Below are 12,591 nucleotides of genomic sequence, written 5' to 3'. Positions count from 1 at the left end.
TCGGTCCATTGGGCGGTCACCGCGCCTGCGCAGGGGCTGGGGGGTTGGGGGGCTGAAGTGGGCGGACTGTCTGGCCCTAAGGCCTGAGCTGTCAGTGCGCCTGCGCGGTCGGCCTGCAGCCTGGCAGTATTAAGCCGACTCGCCACCGGCGCCGAGCTGCGAGTGCGCTTGCGCGCGGGTCGGGCGCCGGGGTTCTTGAGTGTGCTGAGGCGAACTGTGTGTGTGGGTAAACCATGCAGAGTGCCGACTCTCAGAATCCCCCCAAGCGGTCCCGGCGCGACGGCAGCCCGAAAACGCCGCCAAACTCCCCTCCCGCAGACGCAGAGACGTCCCCGAGCCACGACCTGCACCCGGACCACCGAACCTGGGGCCCGAAGCAGGTGTGCTCCTTCCTAAGGCTCTGTGGCTTCAGCGATTCGGAACTGCTGAAACGCTGCCGAGGTATCAAAGCTGGGTTGCTGAGGGGCCGGGGGGCCGGCGACCCGTGCCCGGGACAGCCGGGCCTGAGAGAGGGCTCCCTGAGGCAGTGAGCGGGGGCCTCTAAGAGGAGCCAGAGCGGCCGAGGGAGACCGGACGCGGGAGGCACCCGAAGGGGTGGACCTGAGGCTGTGGCGCCGAAGAGGGAATGACCTGAGGCGGAGAGCGGAAACCTGAGGCGGCGAGCCCTCGGAGAAGGGGACCAGAGGGAAGGGAGGGGCAGACTTGACAAGGGAGGCACCCGAAAGGATGGACCTGTGGCGGCGGCGCCCAGGAGGGATGACCTGAGATGGAGAGGAAGGAGAAATGGGGCGTCTGGGGTTGGGGACCCGTAGGCAGGGGGCGGACTTTGAGGGTTGGGACCCTGGAGGAGAAAGAAGGGGCAGCTGGTCTAACTCTGGTGGGCTTCTTCAGGGACTTACCGCCCCTGCGCCGGAGAGGCGAGACTCGAGTCCCCTTTTTTTTAAGAAGAACCTGAGTGGGAGGGCTGCTGTCACTCATGTTCACCAGGTTCGGGACACCACTCTGCTGATGCAGCTCCATGGACACTAGCCACGTTAGATTATGTGGGGATGCTCGAAGGGGCTTCCCAGGTGGCGATAATGGTAAAGAACCCGCCAGCCAATGCAAGAGACTGATTAAGAGACGCGGGTTCCATCTCTGGGGAGTCGGGAAGAGTCCTCTGCAGGAGGGCATAGCAGCCAACTCCAGTATTCGTGCCTGGAGAATCCCCATGGACAGAGGAGCCTGGCGGGCTGCAGTCCGTGGGGTCGGAAAATATCGGACACGACAGAAGCAACTTAGCACACACTGTGGGTGCTTGAAAGTTTCTGTTTCCTCCTCTCCCCTCCTAACCGGGAGTTTTTCTAACGGGGAAAGAACATTTTTGTTCATCTCTGAATCCTCATCGCCTACCGTACCATCCCGGTAGGACTCTACGTGGTTGGTGCCTGTACTTGCAAAGCTTGGTGAAAATCATGTTTTATTCTCCAAAAGCAGTTTCCCTCGCTAACTCTAACCCCTGGAGTGGCTCAGTTGACCTCTGAACTCCCAGGAGCTTGCATCTTGGCTTGTAGATTGTGAATTTTAAGCAACTTCATTGGCTCAAGTTCAAACATCCATCCACTTGAAATCTACTGAGCTTCCTGTAGGGGATGTGAAGCTTAACCTCTGCTTTACCCTCTGAAGTGTTCAATAGGAAAGTGGGTGTGATTTGCAAATTCAGAAAACTTTTGCAGTTGGGGGGTGGAGCCCTGTTTGCTTAGGCTGGGGACTAGGGTGGGAGGATCTTTAGTGGTTCAAGTCTTAAGGATAGCTTGATGGATGTTGCACCTGACCACAGCCTGACAATGTCCTGTCTGACAGAGGTCATTTTCCCTCCGGAGGTTCAGGTTATCTCTGCTTGTCCCTTCTTTATCCTATTTAAAAAAAAATTTTTTTTTTTTTATTTTTGAGCTGCTTGAAGATTTCTGAGATCAAAACATTCTCCCATTGCAAATAATTTTTCTCATTAATTAAAGTCTGTCCCTAAGTTCAGATTTTTTTTTTAATTGAAGTATGGTTAATTTACAATGTTGTGTTAGTTTCTGGTGTATATCAGAATGATTCAGTTATACAAATGTGTGTGTGTATGCTATGATCAGTCTCTTTGTGACCCTATAAACTGTAGCTCACCAGGCTCCTCTGTCTATAGGATTTTCTAGGCAAGAACACTGGAATGGTTGCCATTTCCTACTCCAGGGGATCTTCTCCACCCAGGGATCAAACCTGCATCTCTTGTGTCTCCTGCACTGGCAGGTGGAATCTTTACCACTAGCGCCACCTGAGAAGTGTGTATATATATATATACATATATATATATGTATTTATTTATTTATATATGCATGCGTGTGTGCATGGCTTCAGTCGTGTCTGACTTTTTGCAACCCTATGGACGGTAGCCTGCCAAGCTCCTCTGTCCATGGGATTCTCCAGGCAAGAATACTGGAGTGGGTTGCCATGCCCTCCTCCGGGGAATCTTCCCAGCCCAGTGACTGAACCTGCATCTCTTGTGTCTCCTGTATTGGTAGGCGGGTTCTTTACCACTAGTGCTACCTGGGAAGTCATATATATACATATAGAATGTAGTTTCCTGTGCTATACAGTGGGAACTTGTTGTTTTATACCCAGTAACTTGTGTGCAGATTAATTTTTATTTGACAAACTAAGCACAAGGTGCTGGGTCTCTTTCCTCATTTTGGAATACAATTTTACAGTAATTTAGAAGCTGTGATCCATGTTTTTTAACATGATATGTTTGAGATTGAAAGGTCACACAACTAGAAGAAAACAGAGTTGGATTTTAAGATTAGGTCTTTGAACTCCAGAATTCATTCCAGCTATATCTTAACAAGTATTCTCATCAAAATACACTGAATTTCCCTCAGCAATACAGGAACAAATAAACCAATAAGAAAAGAAAAGAGAACATATCCAAAGTTATAAAGTCACCTAAGAGCAAGGAAAAAAACACCCCAGTAGGAAAATGAGCAAAACACAAGAACAAACAGTTGACAACCAGCTTGTAAACACAGAAAAAGATATTCAGTCTTAACAATAATTTGAAAAAACACTGATTTTAAAGTTTAGGTAGAAAAATATATAAAGATTAATAATAGAAATGGCTAATCTAATAAAGTTGATGAAAGTATCAATTTGCTTAACTCTGGACAGTTTGGAAATACCTTTTTGCTTATAGGGAATTTCACTTGTAAGAATTTATAGAAATATTTGTACAGTGTCCAGAGAAATATATTCAAGAATTATTCTTCTACCCACTAGTTATAAATAGCAAAAAACCAGAAAATTTCTACTGGACCAGGCCCTGCTCACCTGGCACCTGAACATTCATGCTTTGATCTAACTCACCCTAGCCTTGGAAGGGCAAGGTTGGCTGTAAACTTGGGGGCCCAGAGTCACCTTTGCCCTCCCGTCAACAAACCCACATGGGAGATGCTGAGTCCTGAGTGTTCAGTGTCCACAATGTGTAACCCTGAGCTGGCTCCATGGAATTTTCCAGGCGAGAATACAAAAGTGGGTCACCATTTCCTACTCCAGGGGATTTTCCTGACCCAAGGATTGAACCTCTGTCTCTTGACAGGAGGATTCTTTACCACTTCGTCACCTGGGAAGTACCTTGTTGCCAGTACTCGATGCCAGCTGAAATCTTGGCCTTCTCTGCCTACTGAAGCTGAATGAAAAATACGGAAACAGAGTTTGGAGGAAATAGAAAGGTGGCTTTTATTCTCAGCTCGTGCCTGAAGAATTGTGCCCCCCACTCCACGAGGAGTCTGGGGGCTTGTGTAAGGCAAGGGCTTGCAGTCAGGAGTCAGTGATGAGGAATAAAGGTGATAGGATCTTGATTTCTTCCTCTTGTATTGTTTCAAAGACAAGCATAAGCTGGCATTAGTAATCCAGTAATTGAGTCTGGCAGTTCAGTGGCTCTGTGGCCTTCTTTCTGATATGTAACTACAAGGTGAAGGGTGTTGTAAGGGTAAACTCCAGATAGGGGGATGTATTTAGCATAGAGTCAAAAGAAAATAGGTGAGAAGTGTAGCTCCTACAGAGTTAAGGGGCAGAAAAGCAAACTCAAACATTCAGAGTTAGGAGCAAAGTGAAAAAAACTGGGAATATTCAGACCTGCTCACTATTCCTTTATATTCTTTGTTTTCAGGAAAGGGAAAGAGAAAAACTCACTCCTCTTTTGTCCTTTTCACTGCAACATACTGGATGCTCTAAAAATCTTGATCTGAGTAAATTCTGATGGATCCAAACTGAAAGAAACTGAAAGAAATTGAAAAGCAAATGCTGTAAATATTGAAATCATTATTTTTTTCTGTTTTCTTCCATAGAGAAGAAAATGACAGATTCATTACTGCCCTTTCTTGATGAGTCACATCCTGAAGATCTTGAAATAAGGTGAGAATGATAAACTTCACATTGTAGCCAAGCATACTTAAGACCTTTTTATTCACATTTGAAAGACAGAGCCCAAGATCATTAATATTAACTGTCCTCACTTTAAATTTGTAGTGTTTTAAAACAGAATACCATGCCTGCTGTTTAACAGCTGCTTTTGTTTTTGCTGTGCAAATTCTGTGTTTAGTATTACTAATGATTCCTATTTTAAAAATTTTTGCTGACAAACTTTCATGAAGTTTGTAGTGACCAAATTTTTACTCTCAAGTTCAAAATAATTGAATTATTCACATCAGAAAATGTAGAACTGATAGGAAAAAACATTAGCAAGCAAAATGCTGTCCTATCTTGAACGTATTTCTAGGTCTTTCTAAAGGTGTCTTAAGACTGAAATGCTTCTTTGGTGCTAAAGACACTGTCCAAAGAAGTGAGGCATTTTTCAGTTGAATGATTTGGTAGCAATTTATTTAACCCTTCAGTTTCTGCACCTGTGAAATGGATACCTGTGAGACAATGTGTGTAAAGTGATTAGCACATGATAAGCCCTTCATAAATTATATGTATAGGTTGAGGTCCGTATGTATAACTAGAGATTCTAGGATCTAGATCTAGGTCTACTTTAAAGATCTAGGTTGAGGATCCAATATCTAAATATTCCTTAAATAGAGACTTTATATCCATTGGAATTGGCAACAGTAGTAAAATAGTGTCTTTTTTCTGGAATTCCACTTAGTTAAGTGTTATTTGTGGAAACAGTAAGCAAAGAGTCAAAACAAAGGATTATACTTGAGTTACTTTATGCATTGCTGCTTAGGAGTTGGTAAGGGAAGTAGATTGAAGGAAGAGATCACTTTAGGACATTTAACTGACTTTTAACAGACTTCATTCCTCCAAATTGCTTCTTACTACCTATTTCTTTTTTGAACTGAATGGATTTTTCTAGTAGAATTTTGCTTTAAAAGGGAAGTATGTACTTTGTGGATTCAAATACTATTGATTTATTCAACAAATATTTGTGGATGACCATTATGTGTTAGGCATTATTCCAAGTACTTGGGGCACATGAGTTAACAAGATAGTACAAATTCCAAAAGGGACACTATATGTCACATCTTTTTGTGCCCATCTCTTAACTCTGAGGTGGGTTCTGCAGGACTCCTTAGAACTGTGTTTTTCTATACAGGAGCCATTAGCTATGTATTAAAATTAATTAAAATTAGTCTTTCCTCTGCTGCCGCTAAGGTGCTCGGTTCTTCTGAGGAAGCTAAGGCCGTTTTGAGGTGAGGCCCTCACTTCATCCGGCGACTAGCACCGCGCCCGGCAGCCCCCACCTAGCACTCGCCCGCACCATGGCCTCCGTCTCGGAGCTCGCTTGCATCTACTCTGCCCTCATTCTGCACGACGATGAGGTGACGGTCACGGAGGATAAGATCAATGCCCTCATTAAAGCAGCCGGTGTAAATGTTGAGCCTTTCTGGCCAGGTTTGTTTGCAAAGGCTTTGGCCAATGTCAACATCGGGAGCCTCATCTGCAATGTGGGGGCTGGTGGACCTGCCCCAGCAGCTGGTGCTGCACCAGCAGGAGGTCCTGCCCCAGCCACCACTGCTGCCCCAGCTGAGGAGAAGAAAGTAGAAGCAAAGAAAGAAGAATCTGAAGAGTCTGATGATGACATGGGCTTTGGTCTTTTTGACTAAACCTCCTTAGTAACACATTCAATAAAAAGCTGAGCTGTTAAAAAAAAAAAAAAAAAAAAAAAAAAAAATTAATTAAAATTAATCAAAATGGAAATTTTAATTTCTCAGTTATACTGAGTCATAGTTCAGTTCAGTCACTCAGTCGTGTTCGACTCTTTGTGATCCCATGAACCACAGGACGCCAGGCCTCCCTGTCCATCACCAGCTCCCGAAGTTTATCCAAACTCATGTCCATTGAGTCAGTGATGCCATCCAACCATCTCATCCTCTATCGTCCCCTTCTCCTCCTGCCCTCAGTCTTTCCCAGCATCAGGTTCTTTTCAAATGAGTCAGCTCTTCGATTAGGTGGCCAAAGTATTGGAGTTTCAGCTTCAACATCAGTCCTTCCAGTGAACATTCAGGACTGATTTCCTTTAGGATGGACTGGTTGGATCGCCTTGCAGTTCAAGGGACTCTCAAGAGTTTTCTCCAGCACCACAGTTCAAAAACATCAATTCTTCAGTGCTCAGCTTTCTTTATAGTCCAACTGTCACATCCATACATGACCACTGGAAAAACCATAGCCTTGACTAGACAGACCTTTGTTGACAAAGTAATGTCTCTGCCTTTTTTTTTGTTTGTTTCTGCTTTTTAATATGCTGTCTAGATTGGTCATAACTTCCCTTCCAAGGCGTAAGCGTCTTTTTTTTTTTTTTTTGGAGTAAGCGTCTTTTAATTTCATGGCTGCAGTCACCATCTGCAGTGATTTTGGAGCCCCCCAAAATAAAATCTGCCGCTGCTTCCACTGTTTCTCCATCTGTTTGCCATGAAGTGATGGGACCGGATGCCATGATCTTAGTTTTCTCAATGTTGAACTTTAAGCCAACTTTTTCACTCTCCTCTTTCACTTTCAAGAGGCTCTTTAGTTCTTCTTCACTTTCTGCCATAAGGATGGTGTTATCTGCATATCTGAGGTTATTGATATTTCTCCCAGCAATCTTATTCCAGCTTGTGCTTCCTCCAGCCCAGCATTTCTCATGATGTACTCTGCATATAAGTTAAATAAGCAGGGTGACAATATACAGCCTTGACGTACTCCTTTTCCTATTTGGATCCTGTCTGTTCCTTGTCCAGTTCTAGCTGTTGCTTCCTGACCTGCATACAGATTTCTCAAGAGGCAGGTGAGGTGGTCTGGTATTCCCATCTCTTTCAGAATTTTCCACAGTTTATTGTGATCCACACAGTCAAAGGCTCTGGCATAGTCAATAAAGCAGAAGTAGATGTTTTTCTGGAACTCTCTTGCTTTTTCGATGATCCAGCGGATGTTGGCAATTTGATCTCTGGTTCCTCTGCCTTTTCTAAAACCAGCTTGAACATCTGGAAGTTCACGGTTCATGTATTGTTGAAGCCTGGCTTGGAGAATTTTGAGCATTACTTTGCTGGCATGTGAGATGAATGCAATTGTGCGGTCACTTGAGCATTCTTTGGCGTTGCCTTTCTTAGGGATTGGAATGAAAACTGACCTTTTCCAGTCCTGTGGCCACTGCTGAGTTTTCCAAATTTGCTGGCATATTGAGTGCAGCACTTTCACAGCATCATCTTTTAGGATTTGAAATAGCTCAACTGGAATTCTATCACCTCCACTAGCTTTGTTCGTCGTGATGCTTCCTAAGGCCCACTTGACTTCACATTCCAGAATGTCTGGTTCTAGTTGAGTGATCACACCATCGTGAATATATGGGTTGTGAAGATCTTTTTTTGTGTGTGTGAAGATCTTTTTTGTACAGTTCTTCTGTGTATTCTTGCCACCTCTTCTTAATATCTTCTGCTTCTGTCAGGTCCATACCATTTCTGTCCTTTACTGAGCCCATCTTTGCATGAAATGTTCCCTTGGTATCTCCAGTTTGCTTGAAGAGATCTCTAGTCTTTCCCATTCTATTGTTTTCCTCTATTTTTTGCACTGATCGCTGAGAAAGGCTTTCTTATCTCTCCTTGCTATTCTTTGGAGCTCTGCATTCAAATGGGTATATCTTTCCTTTTCATTGTATCCTAGATACTTCTTAACTGATGTAAGAAATGCTTATTTCTCTTTGAAAGTTATTTTGATATGACAGAGACTCAAATTGTCAAACAAATGTAGTTTTCCTAGATGTGACATCTTTTCCCATTTAGTTAGATGACTTTGTTTGCATAGTCACCACATGGTTACACTAATAAACTTCTATATTCTTGTACTTAAAACACTGCTGATGGAACAAATATTGCCTTGGACATCAGTAGTAATTTCTGTAACACCTGTAATCATAATTAAAATTCTCCTGTAGTTCTTGAGGGCAGCAACTGAGTCTGTGGTGACCTCAGTGCTGAACACACTGCTTAATCCCTCTGCAGCCCTGTGAGGCAGATATTAATAGTGTTATCTCTGTGCTATAGATGAGAATATCAATGTACTAAAAAAGGTTAAGTGACTTTTTCAAGGTCATGTAGATTCCATGTGCACATGTGAGCCAGTTCCGCCTGATTCCAAAAACCTTTTTCATTATCATTATGCTCTACTTCAAAGAGACCTACCTATCTTGAGATTTCGCTCACATGAATCATGCAGATTTTAGGATCATTAGGGTAGATGTTAGCCTCAGTTAGGTTAAAGTCAGTTTGAAGTGTATATTGAGCATTCAGTGATGCAGATATGGGAAGTGTTGAAGTCTGAATTTACCAAGAAAGAAGAGGATTAAGGGCAGAAGTCACATGTTTCAGAAGTAAAGGAAGGAGAGGGTTTCTAGGAGGAGTATGTTTGGATTATTAATTGTTCTTTTTAATCTGACTTCTGTTCTAACAATCTAAAGTTGATTATATACTCCAGGATTATTATTAAGCAAATAATGATAGATTTGCTTATCTTGTTATAATTTTAGTTCCTGTGGGAAGAAAATGAAGCTGCTTAATTGTATCCAACATACAATGAAGGTAAGAGAAATGAGTTTATTGTTATTTTTTAACATAAAGTGATATAACTCAGTTATGTAGAATTCCTTTTTAAAAGAATGGAAAGAAATCTCTTTTCAGTAATTGGATTAAGAGTAATGGGTGTTAACTTTCCTAAACTTTCTGCACTTTCTAAAATAACCATAGAGTATATAAGTCAAGAAAAGCTAAAATAGTTTAAGCACATAGAAAGTATATATAGGCTACTACCGAGCTTGTCAGATCTTAACGTTTTGCCTAATTTGCTTCAGATCTTTTATTTTTAGAACAAAACATTAGAAACAATAGAAGGCCTCCTTTGTACCCCTCTTGAATTCTGTTTCCATCCTTTTTTCTCCAAGAGTAAGCACCATCCTGAACTTGGTGTTTAATCATTTTCTTCAACGTTTTTTGGATTTTTTACTACATATCTATGTATAGCCATAAACAGTGTATAGTACTGTTTTACATGCTTTTTTAACATTATATACATGAAATTTCATTTACAGTAAGTAACCTTCTAGACTTTCATTTAATGTTGTATTTTTGAGAAATATTCATATCCACACATATAGCCCTACCCTTAGTCATAGAATAACATTTTTTGCCTTTTTGCTATATGGGGCTTCATTGCCGTACACGGGCTTTCTCTAGTTATAGCTATTCTTCGCTGTGGTACACAGGTACGCATTGTCGTGGCTTCTCTTGTTGCTGAGCGTGGGCTCTGGAGCACTTGGTTCAGTATTTGTGGCATGTGGGCTCAGTACTTGCAGCTCCCAGACTCTAGAGCACAGGCTCAGTAGTTGTGGTCCACAGGCTTAGCTGCAGTATGTGGGATCTTCCCAGACCAGGGATCGAACCGACGTCTTCTGCATTGGCAGGTCGATTCTTTACCACTGAGCCACCAGGGAAGCCCTAGGATAACTTTTAAATTAAAATTACTTAATCAGTTTTGGTAAAAATTTTTATCAAATGATGGGTCAAAGAGTAGATATATGCCTAAAAATTGTTTATTTTTCATCCCCCAGCCCCTTCCAGACATTTTAAAAGCCCTGTTTTTCAGACTTAGTGTCCCAAGAATCATTTAAGAAGCAGTCAACTGCCTAGCTTCCATCTCAGAAATTCTGATTATGGGAACTTACTTTAGATACCTAGGAATGTGCATTTTTCACAAGCTCTTCAGTATGGTTCTAATACCATAATTAAAGACATGTTTCTTTAAAAAAAAAATTTATTGATTGGTTAGTGATAGGAAATGTACATCATTGCTTACCCTTTGAGATCTATAGGGTAAGGAGACTTAGTTTCAGATCTGGAAGAGGGGACAGGGTTGTCATTCTCCTTTTACCAAGTCACCATTTGTATTTTTCATCAGAGGTATTATATGCACTGAGTTATCTTAGATCCTGTGACCATTTTACTTTTACAAGTTAGTCTGCTTATTTTCCATTGAAAATCAAGTTTGAAAATTTGCTTCAATTCTGTAATAACTTTCTTTTAGAGACAAGGTAGTGATTCTTAGAGTAAATTTATTTAATCCCAGCCCTTTTTGAAAAAGTTACCTAATATTAAAATACTTCCTTTTCATAAAGAAGTAAATAGAAGGATCACTTCCAAAGATGATATCTAAATATTTCGTCCTGCAGTCAGAAGACAGTTACTGTCCTCCATTCTCTTGTGTCCCTCCTCAATAGCTGCTGCTTGGGTGGTCTCTTCAGGCAGGGCAGAGGTAAGACGAGTTTTCTTCATTAGTTGAGATCATCTCAGATAATCTGAGGTCACTTTTTCACAATTTGCTGCAAAAAATATTTTCAAAGTAATTTTCAAGTCAGTCAGTAGTTTCATTTATTCCCTTTTATTTATTTTTCTATTTTTCATGAAAAGCATAATTGTTTAACCACATGTATAAACTATAGTCATTGAAAATAGTTCCTAAAGCTACTAAGTGCTTGAGTTAGTGAGTCACTGTCTAGTAATGAAATTGATACCTTTTTGACCTTAGCTTCATCAGCAGTATGGTTGAACAAAAAATTGATTTCTACCCTAATTTGACATCTACCTTTATTTCTTTTTAAATAAAAACAGCTTTTGTGAGATATAATTCACATACCTTACAAATCACTGTTTATTTTTTCATTTTTATTTTTTATTGAGATGTAGTTGACTTACAATGTTGTGCTGTATAGCACAATGTCTGCTGTATAGCAAAGTGACTCAGTTATACACATATATACATTCTTTTATTCGTTCGTTTTAAATATATGAGTCATTGTTTCTTAGAAATTTCACAAGGTTTTTCAGTCATCACCACAATCTATTTAAATTATGAGTTCTTTATATATTCAGGATATAAGTCCCTGATATTTGATACACTGTGCAACTATTTTCTCTCATCTTCTGGATTATCTTTTTATTTTTATTTATTTAGGCCACATTGAGGAGCTTGTAGGCTCTTAGTTCTCCAACCAGGGGTTGAACCTGGGCCCCCAGCAATGGAAGTTTGGACTCCTAACCACTGGATTGCCAAGGAATTCCCTATCTTTTTACTTTCTTAATAGTGTTCTTTGGAGCACGAAAGTTTTAAATTTTGATGTAGTCCACTGTATCTATTTTTGCTTTTGTCTCTTATGTTTTTGGTATCATATCTAAGAAACCATTGCCTAACCCAAGATTATAACTTCTTCTTGTGTCAGTTTTCTTCATGCTAAATTTAGTTCAGTTGACCTCTGAAGCCAGAAATTATATAAAAGTGAAGATGAAATACAGTATTTGACATAGCAGGCAGTAACTCCAGGACCCAGCATTACTCACTGGTGGGTGGGCACCAGTCCCAGGATCTCCAGGACCCCGATCCTCCCATCCATCAGAGGGCAGACACAGGCCCCAAGACCACTGCAGCCCCACAGCCTACCCTGTCAGGACCCAGCCAACACATTAGCAGCCCAGCAACAGTCCTGGGCCCCTACCTCCTGGCCCTGCCTTACAGCAGGCTAGGTCTAGCTCTGGGACACCTTGGGTGCCTCAGCCAGTAGTCCTGGGATTCAGTCCACCCGTCAGCAGGCTGGCGGCAGCTTCAGGACTCCAGGGGCCCTGTGTCCAGAGACCTCGGGACCAGCTCCACCCACCAGTGAGCTAGCACTGGCCTGGAATGCCCCTTGAGCCCGGCCCTGCCCACCAGTAGGCTGACAACAGCCCTGGGACCCCACAGGTCCTGGACTCACTCATTAGCAAGCCAACACAAGCTCTGAGGCACTTTGGACTCCTCAGCCAACCACTATGGAATTCATCCCTACTCACCAGCAGGCCAACACCAGACCCAGGAACCCCGGCCTCAGAGTGTCTCATCTCAGAGCCTGGCTCTGCCCACCAGTGAGCCAGCACTAGCCCCAGGACACTTTTGGATTCTTCAGCCAGCTACCTTGTGATCTGGCCCTGCCAACCAGTGGCTGGGAGTCTCCATACAAGGCAGGGCCTGGCCACTAACCGATTTGGGGAGCAGGTCACACCTCCTGCACTACCC

General features: G+C 42.3%; 2 protein-coding genes across 3 annotated transcripts in view; both read left to right on the top strand.

Moving 5' to 3' along the window:
* The first annotated feature begins 146 nt into the window (after positions 1–146).
* SAMHD1 (SAM and HD domain containing deoxynucleoside triphosphate triphosphohydrolase 1) overlaps positions 147–12,591 on the top strand; it is a 62,120-nt gene continuing 49,675 nt past the window's right edge. Inside the window, exons 1-3 of one of the 2 annotated variants that reach the window (XM_070472606.1) lie at positions 147–441; positions 4,368–4,434; positions 9,023–9,074. In XM_070472606.1, coding sequence (XP_070328707.1) covers positions 234–441; positions 4,368–4,434; positions 9,023–9,074 — 327 coding nt within the window. In that variant the 5' untranslated portion in view covers positions 147–233. The remainder of the gene's footprint in view (positions 442–4,367; positions 4,435–9,022; positions 9,075–12,591) is intronic. The other variant, XM_020892077.2, reaches the window with a different exon arrangement.
* LOC139036761 (large ribosomal subunit protein P1) lies at positions 5,649–6,156 on the top strand. Its single transcript, XM_070472608.1, has one exon. It carries the CDS (start codon positions 5,784–5,786, stop codon positions 6,126–6,128), a length of 345 nt encoding a protein of 114 aa, XP_070328709.1. The 5' UTR covers positions 5,649–5,783; the 3' UTR covers positions 6,129–6,156.

The sequence above is a fragment of the Odocoileus virginianus genome, chromosome 9 (genome assembly GCF_023699985.2).
Source record: "Odocoileus virginianus isolate 20LAN1187 ecotype Illinois chromosome 9, Ovbor_1.2, whole genome shotgun sequence".
Lineage (NCBI taxonomy): Eukaryota > Metazoa > Chordata > Mammalia > Artiodactyla > Cervidae > Odocoileus > Odocoileus virginianus.
This window is presented reverse-complemented; position numbering and strand designations above follow the sequence as displayed.